Source organism: Lolium rigidum, chromosome 7 (assembly GCF_022539505.1).
Source record: "Lolium rigidum isolate FL_2022 chromosome 7, APGP_CSIRO_Lrig_0.1, whole genome shotgun sequence".
NCBI lineage: Eukaryota > Viridiplantae > Streptophyta > Magnoliopsida > Poales > Poaceae > Lolium > Lolium rigidum.
In genome coordinates this window covers 205,849,528-205,868,461 of record NC_061514.1, presented here as the reverse complement: position 1 = coordinate 205,868,461, position 18,934 = coordinate 205,849,528, and the positions used below count along the sequence as shown (strand labels likewise).

The 18,934-nt window shown below is 48.8% G+C and overlaps 1 protein-coding gene across 1 annotated transcript; it reads left to right on the top strand.

The window, feature by feature from the left end:
• The first annotated feature begins 12,051 nt into the window (after positions 1–12,051).
• On the top strand, positions 12,052–16,998 carry LOC124673815 (vesicle-associated membrane protein 721). The gene is made up of 5 exons (XM_047209855.1): positions 12,052–12,432; positions 15,177–15,318; positions 15,422–15,542; positions 15,654–15,716; positions 16,554–16,998. The coding sequence occupies exons 1-5, from the start codon at positions 12,243–12,245 to the stop codon at positions 16,701–16,703; spliced, it is 666 nt and encodes a 221-aa protein (XP_047065811.1). The 5' UTR covers positions 12,052–12,242; the 3' UTR covers positions 16,704–16,998.
• Positions 16,999–18,934: the final 1,936 nt, after the last annotated feature.

Sequence of the window (18,934 nt, the reverse complement as noted above, 5' to 3'; positions counted from 1 at the left end):
GGATGTGCACTAAACCGTGCACGAGATAAACTCTAACTTCTAAATCGATACATAATTTATTCTACTAAGATACACGGGCTAACTAGCCCAACTCCTCCGTGCGAGGCCGCTTCATAGATCTTTCATATGTAATCTTCCAAGCCCATCTTGATCGCGGCCCACCTCCGGATTTAGCCAAAATCTGGTGATAACACATGCCCCCTGGTTTTGGTAATGGTAATTTCAAAACCACTCGCTTTTTTCCCGCAGGGGTCGTATCACGGCAGAGCAGAACTGTCGCAGCATGCCTCATCATGACGACTTGCCTTCCCAACTTCTCCGCACGATTTGACAAGCTTTGGCACCATGTCCTCGAGAACTGCTCGGAAATTAAAAACCCCCACCTCCTTTTATTTAGCCGCAACGAACAGTTCTCTTCTTTTCCCCTTCCGCAGTGGCACTCCAAAAACCCTCCTCTCGCAACCATGTCCTCTTCCTCTTCCTCTTCCTCTTCGTCGGATCCTTCCCACGTGTCCTCTCCAATCCGAGAGTCGACGCCCTCGTGGGGACGCAAGCGGCGTACGACATCCTTGCCCCGACAAAGTGGGACAAAGAGGACCATGACTCCTCCGTCCGGTCCGAGGATGACAAATCCCGGACCGACGGGGAGAGCGATCTCCGCTTCCTTGCCGGCGAGGAAGCGGTGGTGGAGAGCGAAGACGACCGCCTCTCCCGGGCGGACTTCACCACCTCCGAGGAGGTGAAGGAAGAGGGAGAGGAGGAAGAGGATGAAGACGGCTCCTCCGATGAGCCGCCGGCCAAACGCCGCCACCTCTCGGCCCGGGAACTTCGAGCCGACGTCGACGAGTGACGACGACGCCGACGAAGAGGACGAAGACGACGAGGGTCCTATCGGCGGCCGCCGGAGCAGCCGACGACGAGCCGGCGGGGAGTAGCACCGGCGGTGGCGACGACGCGTGACGACGACGACGACGAGGGCAGCAGCGGCCCCTAGATAGGGTCTTAGCATAGGACTAGCGAGAGCAGACGGGGCAATGTATCCCCCTGGTCTTCTCTTTTGAGGGCAATCAGCTCTTCTCTCGTAAGAAATCTGGCTCATCAATGAAGAAATTCCCCAACTCGATTTTGCCGATTCCATTTATGATAATTTAGCCGATTGTCTTCCCTCCCGATTCCGCCGATTGCCACACTAGACCATGCCCAACAAGCCGATGGCATCGCGCCGGCCTCCCACACTAGATTTTGAGATAGATCCATCTAGACCCAAACTCCTTGCCACACAAGTCCAAGCCTTATTCGCGCGAATCCACAGATCTCATTCAAGATGACATGTTGGACCTAGCGGCAAACCTCCCGAAATAATGTCGGTCTCCTCTTCCTTATTCTCTCCGAATTCCGCTCGTTCAGCTCCGACAGCCTTCCCTCTACAATAAACACCGTCTTTTGAACGAGCCGACACGAAGAGCGGGCCCACCTTGACAGAGTTGGTTAGACCTCGAGGGCGAGCTGCCCCCGAGCCTTAGCCACGGCGAGGGTAAAGGATGGATCATCACCATTGAGATTTCGGGGCGGGCCCAACCCCGTCCAAGAGAATTACCCCGCAGGGCCACCAGCCCGATTACCTCCCTTCCGTTGAGGGTCCATACAGCCGATCCATCAAGCTATGATAATTTTGCAACATAGGCACCGTTCTTCGGGTAACTTGCGGTGCAGAGTTCGGCCGATCCCAACGAGATCGGCTCCCGGAGCGAGACCTTCAAAGTGAGCTGCCCCCCGGGCCTTCAAGGTAAGAATAGCAGCGAGCTGATTACGTCAATCATCCTTGGTTTCTAACTCACAACGCCGTATCAACCGATTTAGAACAAATCGGCTCTTTTAGAACGAGGGAATTCCGGACGAGCCGCCCTCCCCGAGCTTCTTTAGTCCAAACCTTGCGCCTTGCCGATCGGATCAGCTCATCATCTTCGGCGAGCTGAAGCACCTTCCTAGTGAGAACGTTTTCGTGTTTCCGACGCTCTCCGGACTCTTGGAGGGAACTACCCTCTCGCTCTTAAGTCGATGCCTCGTCGCATCGGCTATGCCTGAAATTTTTCGATGCTCGCCGCATCGGCTATGCCTGAAATTTTCCGAATTTTTTTTTTTTATTTTTCCGGCCGACTTGTATATCGGCCCCCATGTTCCAATACCCATCAACGTAAGATGAAATGGTTCTCGTTGCACACCCTCGTACTTTATATACCCGGGTGCCCCCCGAGCCGATTCTCGTCAAGAGAATTGATGGTATCGGCTCGTTGGATAACATGTTGAACCCGTGCAGTAATGGTGGGTGAGGATATTCCCGGCCGATCATCGGAATCGGCCTCCACGTTGTTTGCTCGGCAAAGGTCTTGTAATGCTCCTTCACAGATCCCTGGGGCCGATCACAAGGATCAGCCTCGCCGACTTGCACATTGCTTGGCTTCAACTACATGGTCAGGCCAGTGGATAAAACTAGCTTAACCCTTCCCTTCGTTACATCGATGCGCTCGCAGCCGTCCAATTTGATGCCTGAGAGGGGTTCTTGGCCTGCCGCTTCCCATGCATTCATGCCAGCCGTTGAGACTTCAGCCGAGTCGTCGGCTTGGACGACCTCCACCTCATCACCATCCCACCGTATTATGCATTGGTGCATCGTGGAAGGAATGCAGCAGCTTGGCGTGGATCCAATCTCTTCCCGGCAAAAACAAGCATAGCTGCTCGTGCTATCAACGATAAAGAACGCCGTAGGGATGGTTTTCCTTCCTACGGTCGGATCCACGTTCGTAACTCCCCGTGCTTCGGATGCTTGGCCGTTGAAATCGCTCAACGTTACGTTGGTCTTGATTAGATCCGAACTCGAGCGTCCCAGCCGACGTAGCATAGAGTATGGCATGATGTTAATCGCCGCTCCGGTGTCTACCGAAGCATCCCGTTTACAGGCCTCCCCTCAATATACCCTCGTAAGTACAGGGCCTTCAGATGCCTGTAGCTCCCGTCTCGTGGCTTCTCAAAGATAACCGGCCGTGGGCCGCAGTCAAGTTGTGCCACGGAGGTCTCGTCTAACCCTGGGGCATTGAACTCCGAAGGGAGGATGAACACCATATTTGTGCCAGCCGATGTTTCATCATCGGCTTTTCTCTGTTTGGGGCGCCACTCTTTTCTTTGTGGCTGACCTTCCTCGTCCGGGGTTCGCAGGATTTTGGCGGCCAAATCAGGCCGTGCTTTCCTTAGCGTGCGCAGGTATAATCTTTCGGCTTCTTCCAACTCACGCAGACGCTGGACTTTTTGCTCCCGGGAACGGCTGAGCCCATCGAGGCACCATCCGGGCTGATGATATTTGTATTCTTCGCCACCGTCCTCCAGCCTCCTCGAGCCCTTCCATCCGAGGAGACTCGGCACGCTTGTTCCGATGCGGGAAAGGCCCTAGCCGGCCGAACACAGACACGTTAGCGGCACCCTTCTTCCTTTGTTTGCATTCCGGGCAGTCCTCGATTGTTGGCAATCGGCTCATCCCTGAGTCCCAGCAATGTTTGAAGAACGGGCATTCCCAGTGCTTATCCATGTCACTCCGTCCCCTTGGCCTCCCTTCGGCGCGACGACCGTACCCGTTGTTGCTTCTACCATGTTGGCGGTACCTTCCGACCTCGGCATCAGACCAGACATTCCCCTCCTCGTCAGCGCCGTAGCGCCGACGTCGGTCTTGGTGTTGCTCGTATTTGCCGAGAGGGTGCTTAGAGTGTGGGCGTTGATACCGCATGCTTCTTATTCCCTCCCTTGCCGGTACCGCATGTCCTCACCTCGGGGTTGGCCGCACGGATCGGCCCCTTCTTCATCCTTGCCACGGGAGTGGCTGCTTTCGTTTCCTCTTTGCCGTGGTAGCTTGCAGCTCTTGCCACATTGACACCAAAGGAACACTTTGGCCGATTTATGGGGTGGCTGAGATCCACCGTGTCGACACCGGGCCCCGGGCGTGGGTTCGTACCAAGCCCGATATCATGCGGCCGGGTCTTCTCAGCCGGAGCCGATGAGTTCGGCTCCAAGGGTTGCCTTGATCCCGTCATGTTCCCTTCGAGCTCCTTGGGTAGATCCCCATGTTTCGCAGACTTGGTGCGCTCCTTCAACGGGGTGGAGAGATCTCTCTCCTCAAGCGCGCCTTCGGGCGTGGAGCCCCTCCCCGACGTCATGGGGGTGGGTTCGGTGGGAGGAGCCGAAGAGTGCGGCTTCGAGGATGGCTTTGATCTCGTCGCATGTGATCAGGCGTGCCGTCCGCCATCTCGGATGTAGATGGCGATGTGGTTGATGTAGACGATGGTCCCACCGGGCGTGCCGAATGTGTTGACCGCCAAAACCCACCGGCGGGCAGCGGCCTTGTCAACACCGTAGAGCCGGGGGAGCCTAGAGCTGCGGCTGGCTGAGACCCCTCCGAGCGACGGCCCGCAATGCTCTTCTCGGTCACACGCGGCGTTGCGAAGTGCAAGGGCGTGCCACCTGACCTATACCTGGTCGGGAAGGTGATGAGATTGCCTCGCTTAGTTTCTCCGCAGGGCATACATGTAAACGTTAAATACGAGCCTCGATCGGCTCTCGAGGTTATCTCGTGAATCGGCTCAAAGAGCCGATCCACCCATGATCCGTACGGGGTGTACGAATACTTGGTGGTCCTGCTTGATCAAGATGAAGCTAATGAGATCTACGACGATTTAGGGTTTTCACCACATAATCGGATCATCCTACTCCGAGGTTGGGCCGGATGGCCACGCACGGTGCTCGTAAGCCGATCCTAAACAAGGCCGTGAAAACCAACATGAAGTTGATCCTAGGAACATCCCGTTTAGGACTTGCGAACGCCACCCTACGTGCCACAGGATCCTCCCCCTTTGTAAGGCCAAACTATTGCGGATATTAAACTAATCCTTGTAGAACAAGGAGCAATCGTAACGGATCAGATCTACTAAATAATGATCAAGCGGGGTGCCGCCCCCACACCCGAGATAGGCGTGAGGACGGCTAGATATGCAAGGGTTGCACTACGTAAGCATGCTTAAACGAAGAACAATGCTAACCCTAACACATCTAATGATAACTACGTTGCTCGCCATCAAAAGCGCTTCAAGACGAGCAACGCATGAACAACGTGGGGCTTAGTGCTGCCTAGATCGCAAGATGCGATCTAGGCAGCATGTCGCTACTCCGATAGAAACCCTCGAGACGAAGGAGTTGGCGATGCGCCGAGATTGGTTTGTTTTTGGGGTTGAACGTGAGTTGTTGTTTATTCCATAAACCCTAGGTACATATTTATAGTCCAGGGGACTTTCTAATGTGGATGTGCACTAAACCGTGCACGAGATAAACTCTAACTTCTAAATCGATACATAATTTATTCTACTAAGATACACGGGCTAACTAGCCCAACTCCTCCGTGCGAGGCCGCTTCATAGATCTTTCATATGTAATCTTCCAAGCCCATCTTGATCGCGGCCCACCTCCTGATTTAGCCAAAATCTGGTGATAACACCCGTTGTGTTGTTGGCATGCTTTTATTGGGATTTCTTGCTGTTTATTTTGTCTTCGGGTCCAAGATGCCAGTTTAGTAAATATTTTGGTTTCCTGCAGCGCACACTTTTCAAATCTTTCACTAACCACTATAGACAATGTATACGTTTCAAGTATTTGCATGTGTAAATGACCAGCATCCAGTTACAAATATAAAATCATGCTCCTTCTGTAGAACTCTTTGTTAGCAAGTTAGATTGTCTCTTATATGAAGTATAAATACTATGATTTTGTCGATGTTTCAGGGAAATACAATGGAAGGATGGAAGGCTGTGTACCAGCCAATCACGTATGTTAATTCAGAGTACAATTAAAGGAAGGTTCAGTCTATGCAGGGATTCATCTTTCCCATCTCATGGGCATTGTCTTGCATTTTTGCTGGAGTGGTCTTCTGTGGGTATAGATTTTCTGTCTGGTATGTATCTGGGTATTGTACTTTTATTTCTAGCCAGTTAAAATTTATTTGTTCCTATTTTTCATTTTGTTTTTTTCTAGCGCATTGGATTCTATGTTTGCTTTCTCCCGTAAGCAATACCAGTTTACCTGCGGTGCTTTATATATTGCCAAAATGGATTTCTTTCAGATTTTCTTAAGCTGTAAGATTTACCTTTTTTCCACAGTTATTATCAATTGTTTGCTTCCTCTTTTATTTAGCTTTACAATTTGTTTACTTTTCATGTATTTGCAATAGAGCTTAACTGTTCTTATATGTAAATTTATACCTATATACAGACAAATGGCCGATGACGCGTGACATTCCCACTATATAGTTATTGTCGGTAACAAACAGGCTATTCACACAGGGGTTTGACTGTCCACTCATCTACCGATGGAAAAAATCTTGCTTCCTCACCATCGAGAAGCACCGCGGGCGATGGATCTTTGAGGGGTAGATTTGGGCATCAATGGATGGCCCTATCATTTTTTTTCTCCAGCTGATGCACTACTACTTTTGATTTGTGGAAGAATAGAGACCTAGGGAGAGGATTTGGGCAACAAAATGCGGAGAATTAGAGTAAGGAGTCAGGGGCATTGGGCTGATACATTAACATGCAGGCTTAATTGTATGCTTTCATCATGCATAATTTAATGTAGTGCTGTTATTAAATCTTCATAACCTTAAATTTTGTAATCTGAATTTGTTGTTATTTTGGATCACAAAAAAATCAAATCTACAACATGATATTTCTACAATTTGGTATTCCTTAAATCACTTATTATATGGTGAAAATCACTAGAATTGTTTAAGGATCTGGTATCCTGCATGCATGGATTAGTTGCCATATTGGTCAGTTTTCTTCTCTTCCGTTTTTTGAAGATTTTTTTAACCTTTGTTAATGCGAGCTGGTACATATGTTCAACTGACCCATTTCATAAATAGCTACCACCTACACTTATCCTTTATTTGTCCTAATTGGTTGAAATTTTTCAATCTATGGCAGGCCATACTTTTAATTCATGTGCCTACTAGATTTAGGAGTTTCACAATAGAAGGTTCTTCTTACTTAAGTAGAGATTCTCACCTTTATGTCATTGTTTCAATCTATGGCGGCTGTAGCGGTGTCTACGTTGGCGGCTGGCTCGCCCAGATCAGACCTGGAGGGCCAGAGACGATGCCGTGGTTGCAGCTAGAACGTGAGGATGCAGATGTGCGAGGCTCCATGGCACAGGTGAACTCTAGGCTCGCCCGGTGCGTGTATCTTGGCAAGTCAGTTGTTGGCGTTGGTCATCAACTCCTCTACACCTGCCACAGGTGAATTCCCTTTCCAGATGTGTTGATTGTGAGATTTGATTCACTGCTTGTTGAGAATGATCTGTCATGGTAGGCATATTCTCCAATATATAAGTAAGTCGACTCAATCCATGGTAGATATTGTCAAGCCGAGGCAACCACCCATGCCCACCACCAAGGCCATGTGTGCTATTTTTTATGTTTGGGAATCCATACTATATAATATTGACTTACCAAATTGGACACCAGATAGTGATATTTTTTTAGCATCCTATCCCCCATACTTGCAGTCTGCTCCTTACTACACATAGTGCTTTTAAAGATAATCATATTAACATATGCTTCGTCTGCTACATAATTGTTGATAGAACTTGACATTCATGTAGTCCAGAATGTACTCCTGCTTACGACAATTGATGAGTTCATCTTGAAAATACACCTATGGTTTGGATTTAGCTTACGGGCACCTTTATTGACAGTGGAATGAACATATGTACGTTAGAGCTCATCACGGAGGAAGAACTATATGCATATTCACATTGTGTTGTTATTATTGGTGGGTAGAAATCAGCCATGATGTGAGCCATCATAAAAGGTATATGCGCAGATGTCTGATGTGAACTGTTCTTCTGTTCGCAGGTGGAATTGTGAGCTCGCTCTCTCAACCAGGCGTCGGTCTACTGGGATGGGAACCAAAATTCTTTTCCAGTGGCATGCATTTTAGGGAAAAGAGAAATATGGATGACCATTAAGCCGCACATATTGAGAAAGTGAGTTTATTAAGTGTTTACACCATATCATGTGACTCTTTCCGAATGGTTGTTGATTAAACCATGTAACAGATATAGTTTTTGAGATGGCAATCAAGATACACTTATGCAAACCTGTGGAATAGTAAACAATTGATCTTCCTGTAGAATCCAAAGCAAAGAGAATCTAGAGGGGACATGTAGTAGAGCCAATGAAACATACCCAAATGTATGCAAACGCAGTATAAATTATGTAATCTTGGTATTCTGGCTAGAAACTCCGAGGCTTAGAAGAAATGTTAATCATCTTCCAAAATATTCTTTCACTGCTGCACTGCATGGTAAGAACAACCATATGTGCAAAACAAAGTATCAGTTTGAATCGGAAGTTGCAAAACAAAATATGGGGATGAACTACTTAGTTATATAGGATGAGTTGTCACCATTTTCTTAGGTTTTGCATATTGTCTCGGAGCCTCCAGTTTATGTGGAAGCAAGTTATTATTGCAGATGAAGTAATTTTCGAAAATGATCTAGCTATAAAGATTGTCAAAGTATACATAGAGAAGGTGTATGTCAGCACAAAACTTTGACAGTATTTTTGAAACTGAAGCGAGGAGGAGGTGCGGAGCAATGAGAGGAAACGCCAGGAGGATCTAGGGGTAGTTCGATTCGGCAATGACGAAGATTTTGCTATTAACAAAAGTTCCTTATGATAGCGATGTGACATGTGTTATGGCACTGCTACTCCATATATAAAATTCTAATCAAATCATCATACTATTCAAATTAGAATTCCCAGTTATATATTGCTCCTCATAAAGTTCTCAATCTGCGAAATCATATCACCATACTATTAAAAAATCCAGAAATCTATTGCATCCATCCCAAGACAAATAACATAACAAGTGTAGTATTTTCTTGGGTAAAGTATCACAGTGGGATCTTGTTTCATGCAAGGTAAGTGAATTACATACTATGAAGTTCTTCGTGATTTCTGCAAATGGTTTTTCCTGCATTATAATAAGCAGTCAAAACCATTTGCAGTTAGTGTTGATTTGGAGTTGGAGAAAACACCGGACGCGAAGTAGCGTGTAGTGGTGTTGTTGTTGACGTAGGGGTTACTGGAACCAATGGGGAGAGACATGGGGAAAGGCAAGGGAGCTAGAGAAAGATCCACAAAAGCAATGATCTTTGATCGCAACCGTGTTTCACTTAATTTTTCTTTGGCTTGAATGTGCTCAAGAGGTTTGAGGAAGCTACCTAAAAATTTTAACATCCGCAACACCGCCTACCCACGGAGTTTTTTTTATCCCAGCTATTGTTGAAGATTTCATAAGCCCCTTTCATATGCTTGACAGAAGGCTACGATGTAGGGTTGTCTCCAGATATTTATGAATATCAAAGTGTTGTTTTGACTCATCAGAAAAGAACCATTCCTTTAGTCATACTTGTGTTTGCAACACACACGTTTTGTGAGACACTAATACATCCAAAAGGAGTGGTTGTTGATTTAACAATTATGACGGCCCAGAACACAGGTATGGGACAGACCGCGGAAGAAAAGAAGAGCTAGAACTTGGAACCAATGCACAACAATGTTTTTTTGTTATTGCTTCGCTGTTATCGTGTTGTGTATTATATTATCCCTGATTTGTTTCAAATTTTCATAGTGAGTTGTAAATTATATATGTATATTAAGAAATAAAATTTGAAGACCCGTGGCAACGCACGACCATTTATACTAGACTTGAGTTTGTCTTCTATGTGTGATGTTATCTACAACATGATATTTTAGCAAGCAGTAAGCACACTGTAGGGAACATTTTATATGGTAACTGTAAGCATGGGTGATGAAAGGATGAAATTTTTTGGCATGGCAATTGGATTGATGGAGCAGTTCTTGGTAGACCTCTAGGAAGAATATGTGATGCTCTGGTTCAGTGCTGGTGGATGATTTGATCAATCTTGTAGACAATCAGTGGAAGAGGGAGTTGGTACAGCGTGGCTGGGGGAGAAATCCGGACTGTTTTCAGTGTTCAACTTAACGAGAAATAGCGAGGAGACATTGTTTTGCATGCTGGTTCAGTTGGATCCTTGGAGGGATTGACAGATATTTGGAAAGCTCTATGGAAGCTTCAAGTAATGCCCAAAATTCTCAAATTTTGGTGGCGACCAGTGAACAATATATTGCCTTGCTTTGGTGAATTGAAAAGGAGACACACACAGGACCTTTTAGTTTTTGTCCTTTGTGTGTTCATGAAGAAGAAGATTTGTCCCATGCTTTAATACGTTGTGAGCATGCCAAACTCTTACGGTATGCAACAAGAAATTATTTTGGTCTGAATTTGCCTAACTTGTACCTTATTACATCAGCGTGGGACGTTCTGGATAGCCAGCATTGTAGTTTCAGTTCCGTGGTGCATTTGGAGAACAGAAAAATTATCATCATGGACATGGAGAAGAGAAGTACCGGCCAAGGAGAACGAATGAACTGATAAAATCTGAGTTTCGTAGCAAAGAGAAAGCTAATACAAATACAATCGTGGAGAAGTGGAGGAAACCGGAGGACAATTGTTTTAAAATTAACACTATGGTGTTTGTTGATGAGGAACGACATGTTTTTTGATGGACAGTCTGGGCCTGCTTGCTGCAGGAAGTATGAAGGTACGGAGGCCCCCGACGACTCAATCCTTGTCTGCATAGATGGATTAATGGTAGCCAGGAAGAAATATTGAGATTGTAAGGAAAATGACATTGTAAAGAAGAAAACTCTGACATGTATCATTTTACTGCTTGACGCATTTTGAACTCGTTCAGTGTCGACTTATATCTAGATTTTTTACATACTTATAGAGAGTTAGGAGGTTATTATGAGTTGATTATATCTAGATTTCTTTACATACCTATATATCTAGATATCTTTACATACTTATATAGAGTTAGAAGGTTATTATGAGTTGATTACATCTAATTTTTTTAGATACTTGTACCAATTGGGAAAACCGTGACAGTTGAATATCACATTTCAGTTTAGTGGAAAGCAGTACCTTTTCACTGAATGTCTCTTTTCTGAAGGTAAGGACACTGAGGCCGAATTGCCTGGCCGGAGCGCCCACGAACAGTCAGATCCATGGTCTTGGACGGAGGACGGCCATGACGACGATCGCGGGTGTCTGACGCTGAGCCTACTAGGTGTGGTCTCCGAAAGCCCTTGAACATGGAACTACGACGATCCTCGCACCGGTGATGGAGAGGCAGGGGAGGTACCGGTCTCCGCTAGGTCTTCTCGAGAGAGTGGTGGAGCTTGATAAAGTGGGTGAGCTCGAGAGAGTGAGGAGGCGGTTAGCTTTACATCCTTTATGAATTTCAAAGTGTTGTTTGGACTAATTAGATTTGTGCCTATGTTTGTAGCACCCATGTTTTGTAAGACAATAATACATCTAAAAGGAGAGGTTGTCGGTTGACAGTTATGATGGCCCAGAACACCGTGTGGGACTTACCGTGAAAGAGTATCAAGAAGATCTAGAACTTGGAACCACGCAAATGCAAAACAATGTTATCTTGTTATTACAATCGGTATTATCATATTGTAGTACAATATGATATATATTTGTTTTAAATTTTATAGTGGATTGTAAATTATATATGCATATTAAGAAATGAAATTTGACCCGTGGCAACGCACGGGCATTTGTACTAGTCTAATGTTATACGTCTCGTCTCCGACAAACAAGGCATACAAACCTACAAGCATGACATGCTACCATCTCCTGTGCTAGTGCTACCCTGATATAAGTTATAACGATATCACCGAAATTATTAATTTTACATAGAACTTGCGTAAACTATGTTTCAAAATTAATGGTAAAAAGTAAGAATGGCGTAGGAGGGGTTTATACGGAAATAGAGCGATCCACTGAGGAGCACAGCAAAAAAAAACACCCACTCGTCCCCACCCACCTCGAGTTCGATTTCTTTCTTCCTTTTTCCACGCGCACCATTCCCGTCGCCCTTTTTCTCTCTTCCCCGTCCCCTCTCTCTCCCTCTCCACACAGCCTCGCCACGCATCGCTCCGCCCTAACCTTCCGACCCTCCCCAACACCGGCGAGCTCCAGCATCCACAGTCGGCGGCGGCGGCGGTGAAGAGAGAAACGGATAGGCGGAAGAAGAGGTAGTAGGCGAGGGCCATGGGGCAGCAGTCGCTAATCTACGCGTTCGTGGCGCGCGGCGCAGTGGTCCTGGCAGAGTACACGGAGTTCACCGGCAACTTCACCACCATCGCCGCGCAATGCCTCCAGAAGCTCCCCGCCAGCAACAACAAGTTCACCTACAACTGCGACGGCCACACCTTCAACTACCTCGTCGAGGACGGCTTCAGTGAGTGCCCCCCTCCTCCCGCCTCGATCCCGATCGGCCCCGCGCCCATCTGCCTCGATCTGAATCTGATGCGTCGCGTGCTCTATTTCGGTCCCCCACGCGCGTAGATCTCGCTCGATCTGCCTAACTAGGTTTATCTCGAGTGCTTTGGATTTCCGTCTGCGTCGATTGCAATCTGAGTTGTGCGGGTTGTTGCTTAGCAAGCAAGGTAACCGTCTAGGCTTCAGTTCAGGTCGATATATATAGTGAGTTGGCAGTGAGTGGAGGTATTGGGATTACTATCTATTTTTAGGGATGCCCGGATATTTTGCAGTGTTAGGAGTTCTATTTTTTTCATTCACGATGATATTGTGTGTCTTCGATGTTTGAGGCGTCTAGTGCCAACGTTTGAGATTTGCGTGCGGCCATGCTGTTCTCTATGCTTTCTGGTGATTGCAGGAGCTAGTGAGCTACTGAGGGCATCTCCAACCGGGCGACCCATCCCGCGCCCGCGCGTCCGGATGGGTCCAGCCGGACAAAAACCCGGCCCAGCGCGCGGACCCATCCCTAAAACGGATGCCCGCGGCGTCCGGAACGACGCAAACCCGGCCCAAATCTTGGCCGGGTTTGCGTGGCCGCGGACGCGAAAGGCTGGTCGCTCGCGTCCGCCCGCTGTCCGCCCCTGGCCCGCGTGTCATAGGCATAAGTAATATTTTTCATTAAATAGAACTCATTACAATTTTTTTTAGCTACTACTTCTATCCTAAATACGTACGGGGCCGGCGGCCTCGCCGGCGACTCCTCGCCGGCTCGCCGTCGGGGCCGTGGATTTCACTCGACGCGGGCGGCTCAGTACGCGTGAGGATTCCACTCCAGCTTCCTACGGGCTGGGTGGCGCGTCGGCGGCGGCGCGGGCGTCGGCGGCGGCGCGGGCGGCTTCGCGGGCCTCGGCAGCTTGGACGGAGGGCATCATCCTCCTCCTCTCCGCCCGCGCAGCTCGGGCGCGCTCGCGCTCCGCCTCCTCGCGGCGGAACCATCCGCTTCCCGCATAGCTCAAGCTCCCGCAGGTCGGCGCGTTCCACGGCGGTGCGCGCCTCCAAGCGGACGCGGCCGGCGGCCCGGGCCTCGTGGTTGTCCTGCCGCCGGCGCATGCGCTCTTGCCGGCCGCGCTCCGCCGACGCAACGATCCTCCCGGGCGCGCCGCTCGGGCGACGGCATCCGGATGAGGTCACGGGCTGCTCGCATAGCGAGCAGCTCGTTCTTCCGGCCGAGGAGGTCGCCTAGCGGCGGCGGCCGGCCCGCCGCATGCCCTCGTGCTCCTTCGTCACGCGCGTGAGGTCGGCGAGACGCTCCTCGATGGCGGCGTTGATGTTCGCCATCGCGAGGTCCTCCGCGGCGACGGGCTCCTCCGCGGCGTCCGCCCCTCCTCCACGGCCGCGTACCAGCCCGTCCGCGGTCTCGTGCCAGCCCTCCGCGGCCGCTTCCCCCATCTCCGCGTCACCGGCCTTCTTTGCCGCCGCCTCGGCAGCGACGCGGAGCGCCTCGTCGTCGGCGACCCACCGCGAGTCCGCGCGCTCCTCCTCGTCCGTCCGCGGGAACCCGGCCCGGCGGCGAGGAGAGCTTGGCCCATGTGGACCGAAGGGTGCGCGGCATGGCGCCGGACAAGGTGGAGGGAAGAGAACGGTGATGCGGTCCGGGTGAGACCGCCGCCGTCTTTATAGCCGGCGGTCCGGCGGGAAACTTGGGCGCGAGCGCGCGCCAATGGCGTTTCGCGCGCGCGGGAACCTTGGTGCGCGCGGGATCTTTCCCGCGCGTTCCACCTCCCGCCATGGCTGTCCCGTCGAGGCCTGCCATGGCGCAGCGCCGCGCAGCGAAGACGAACCACGTGGCGTCTCTTTGGGTCGCCGCGTTGGGCGCCGCGTGCGACCCAAACGGACACGCGGACGCGGGGCGCTGTCCGCGTGTCCGGGCGGCCACGCAAACGGCCCAAAACGGACGGCCCAGCGCGTCCGTTTGGGTCGCCCGGTTGGAGATGCCCTGACTATGTCATGTCTGTGGTTGTTATTCTGGGTCACGGCTATGTAGCTCAATGGGATTTCCATTAGTAAATTTGCTATCTGGTTTATACAAGTGGTTGCACTCTTGTGTAATAAATAGTTCCCGTTTGATTGGGTTGCATTGTTCCATACCAATTATGGTAAGATATTGTGCAAGTTTTATACTACTAGTTAGGCTCTAATTACACGGTTGATTGGTAAAATGAGGGTGCAGTAAAAGAAGCAGGTTGTACAAGTATGCGTACGCAATGAATCACCAGCCCCAAATTTGCTGACTTCCATGTTCTGTTTTAGGACTATTTTATATATGTCTTAGGTTGGTGAATAATGACTCGTTGTAGAAAAGTTTTTCAGCATGTAGATTTACTGACTATGAATCTATGATACACCCATTACGAAATATTCATGTTTCTTTCGCTGGCACATACTCCCTCCATTCAGAAATATAAGGTGAATATTACTTTTCAAATCCAGGCTTTAACCAACAATTAACCCAATAATATGTGGGTTATGCAACACAGAACTGATACTATTAAGTTCCTATTCCAAAGCATTTTTTATGGCTGTGATTCGTATCCGTTGACAAAATGCTCTACAAGAAATTTACGGTCAAAGCTTGCACCAGTACAGTTAAAATATGCCTTATATTTCTGAATGGAGGATTAAACTCTTAGTATGCACTGACAATAATTATCATTTTTGTTGCAGCGTACTGTGTGGTTGCTGTTGAATCTGTTGGGCGGCAAACCCCCATTGCTTTCCTGGACAGAGTTAAGGATGATTTCACCAAAAGATATGGTGGTGGGAAGGCAGCAACTGCTGGAGCAAGCAGCCTCAACCGAGAGTTTGGGTATGTTCTTTTTACTGCTTACTATATCTAAGCAACATGTGATTCTGATGCCCCCTGCCCCCATAAGAGCGTGCCTAACATCTTTTTTATTGAATATTGAAAGATCAAAACTTAAGGAGCACATGCAGTACTGTGTCGACAACCCCGAGGAGATCAACAAGCTTGCCAAGGTTAAAGCCCAAGTTTCGGAGGTCAAAGGAGTTATGATGGAAAACATTGAGAAGGTACTATTTAAGTATTCCTCGTCCAGAGGAACTCCACTTCTTATTCTGTTTGGAAGTGACAATACTTTAGAAAAGGTTGGTTCTGATTCTGCATTACAATTTTGAATTCAGGTTCTTGACCGTGGCGAGAAGATTGAACTGCTCGTTGACAAAACTGAAAATCTACGTTCTCAGGTTTAAACTTGCTCATCTCTGAAACTACTGTATTTTTTATGGAAATACTGAGTAGCGATCTCTCTGCAATCTCTACGGACGACTATTTATATGCTGAAGAGAAAGTACCGATACAAGTTTGCGTGAATCTATCCAGTGAGAGTACGGGAAATGGGTATTGTCAGGATTTTAGTCTAACGTATTGAGCCAATCACCAACAAGGTTCTGAAGTTTTGTTCTAATCGGTCCCTTAAAGTATCATCCCAAGGGCTATATCTGTTTTTGTGGTTGAGACACCATTATGACTACAACATTTATGGGGCTGTATTTACTAGAGTTTAAACATCTGCATTGCTAGAATATTACTAATTTTTACCCAGAACATGCATGTCATGACACCATGATTGACATAAAGAGTAACAGATCATGTTCTCTGTTATGCCAACGGTTTTTGTCATCAGATTACAAACAAGCCTGCAGCTAGATTCCAATATCTGAAAATACTACATTATGTGTTATAAGCTGATATGCATGTAGATTGCCAAAACTTACCTTGATATACCTGTTTAATTTGACGTATTTGGAACCTGTATTGCCACAATTGTGCACAATGGAAACTATATGCACTGCAGTCTGGGAAATGCTGGTGAAAGCTGAAGAATTACTTTGAAAAAAAAAATAGCTGGTGAAAGTTGCTAGTTGATTGCAACTAGCAACTGTCAGTAGTAAAACCTGGAAGAGTGCTAAATAATACCGGCTCAATATTATTAAAGAAACAAACGTGTCACAATACTTCATTCCATTCGTACATACAAATATGTTACCGTATCTTACGGCAATTCGAACGACGGTTTGCAGGCACAAGATTTCAGACAGCAGGGCACACAGGTGCGGAGGAAGATGTGGCTACAGAATATGAAGATCAAGCTCATCGTTCTGGGCATCATCATCGCGCTCATTCTCATCATCATCCTGTCGGTGTGCCATGGCTTCAATTGCAGCAAGTGAGGATCTGACTTGAGATCACCTTTTGCTTTGCCCTATTAATACGTCCTACTTCCGGCGAAAAAGAAGAGCGTGTGGTCTTTGTTCTGTTAGCCGTGAGTCGTCGTCCTCCTGTCCTGATTCTTGGTGGTCATAGTGTGTCCCTGATGTCGTTGCTGATTGCTGTGTTGGATAGTGACTGGGTTTATGAGGTTGAGGGTATCCTGTATTTTTGGGTGCTATTGATGTATAGATTGTCTGCTACGTTTACGCCAGAAAAAGTTATCATAGCGAAATAATATATTCACTCTCCATCTGATTATGAGGTATCGAACGTAGGATTCAGAACTTGGCCTGTGTTTGGGTATGGGAGATCTATTTGCTTTCAGGTTGAGAGTATGTTCCTGAAGTGGACAGTGGGTTTAGCCTTTCAGAAGGACCTGACGTGTTCCTGAACGTAGGATTCGGACTGCTAGGATTTCCCTCGTCTTTAGAGCATCTCCAGTTGTGTCCATCAAAGGTATTTTGGGCGTGTCGGATAAAAAAACGTTTCCAGCCGTGCGTCCCAAAGGTCCTTTTTGTCTGGCGCGATCCAATACGGTGTCCGGTGTCCCGAGCCCTTCCCCGCTACACAGGAACACAACAAAATGAGAGGCGAGGAGGCGCGGGCTCGACGCGTCAGCGGCTCGGATGCTCAAGGGAAGCGGAACCATCGCATTGGCAACCGCGTCGACCGACGCACCAACCGCCGGAATGGAGCGCGGACTCCTTGGAAGAGCAACTGCCGCCCTCTTCAACTTCTGTGCCGCCGTTCATCCGCGCTCAATCCCTCTTCAACTTTGTGCCGCCGTTCATCCGCGCTCAATAAGACCTGTACGTAGGCGCTTTCGGATCTTCAACCGGTCGCCATTCATCCAAGCTCCCATCCGACACCTCCAGCGACGATGAGCTACATCTTCCAGCTTCCATCCGACACCTCCAGCGAGGGCAAGTATGCTGGATGGCGTCATTGGTGGGACAGAACTCGGACGCCCAGCAGCGGCGACGATTCCCCGCCGCCAGTTGACAGCGAGGAGGAATGGCTGGGCGTGGAGGAGGACGCGGAGGAGTAAGGGTCAGAGGAGGCGGCGGCGGCCCATGCGAAGGCGGAGGCGGACGCGAAAGCGAAGGCCAAGACCAAAGCCAAGGCCAAGGCCAAGGCGCAGCCGACGAGCACCGGCAACGACGAGGAGGACACTAGTTCCTCCGACGCGTCGGCCGACACCACCTCTTCGGAAGAGGTGACGAGCAGGAAGCGCCACCGTGATGACGACGACGAGGCGGGGCCATCATCGAAGAAGAAGTAGTTTAAAATAATTTATATGTAATTTAATTATGTTTTTTGAAGTTTTATATGTAATTTGTTTACGTTGAACTGATTTGAATATTAGTAAAGAGTTTTCTTCTATCTATTTAAATTATTTTTAATGTTTGAGGCGGCGTTTGTGGGACGTGACTGGGAGCGATGTCACTCAAAAGCGGCACGAACAAAACACGTCCCCAGCGCGGTTTGGGGATGCTTTGGGGGACGCGACTAGATATGCTCTTAGCTCATATTAATGGGCGCTTAGAGCATCTCCAGTCGCGTCCCCCTATCCGCGCCAGATTGAGCGTTTGGGGGACGTGTTTCGTTCGTGCCGTGTTTGGGGGACGTCGCTCCCCAATCGCGTCCCCCAAACAAAATTTCGGAAATTTTAAACTTAAGCGAGATTCGATTAGATTCGTCCAAACTTGGCATATATTACATAGATTCGAACGAAATTTGACTAAATTTAAACTAAACCTAATCTAGAAGTACTTGCGGCGGCCGGATGCGTCGTAGTACTGGTGGAAGTTGTACATGTCGTCGGTGACGACCTCCTGCTTGACGCGCTCGTCGACGGGCTCGTCCTTCACCAGGTCGCTTGGTCCTGCCTCGCCGTCGTCGGTGAGGTCGACGAGCGGCTTGCCGGAGTCGCGGATGGTCATGGCGATCGCCATGTCGAGGTCGCCCCTCCAGGCGTCCTTGTCGTTCATCGACGCCAAGCACGCCGCCCGCAGTCCTGGGCAGTCCTCGGGGTCGTTGCTACTGGCGATGAGCCGCTGCTGCCGCTCGTACTCCGCCAGCAGCGCCGGTTGCGACGCTTCCTCCGGCTCCTCCTTCACCTCCGGCTTCGGGATGAGGAGGGCGCCGCCACGCCTCTCCTGTTGCCGCTGGCTGCCGCTGCCGCCACGCC

Bases quoted from the DNA above. Each gene is read 5' to 3' on its own strand.
- LOC124673815 (XM_047209855.1), top strand. From the start codon at position 12,243: ATGGGGCAGCAGTCGCTAATCTACGCGTTCGTGGCGCGCGGCGCAGTG. The intron at 12,433-15,176 runs GTGAGTGCCCCC...TTTTTGTTGCAG, and splicing joins CCTCGTCGAGGACGGCTTCA to CGTACTGTGTGGTTGCTGTT. The intron at 15,543-15,653 runs GTACTATTTAAG...TTTTGAATTCAG, and splicing joins TGATGGAAAACATTGAGAAG to GTTCTTGACCGTGGCGAGAA.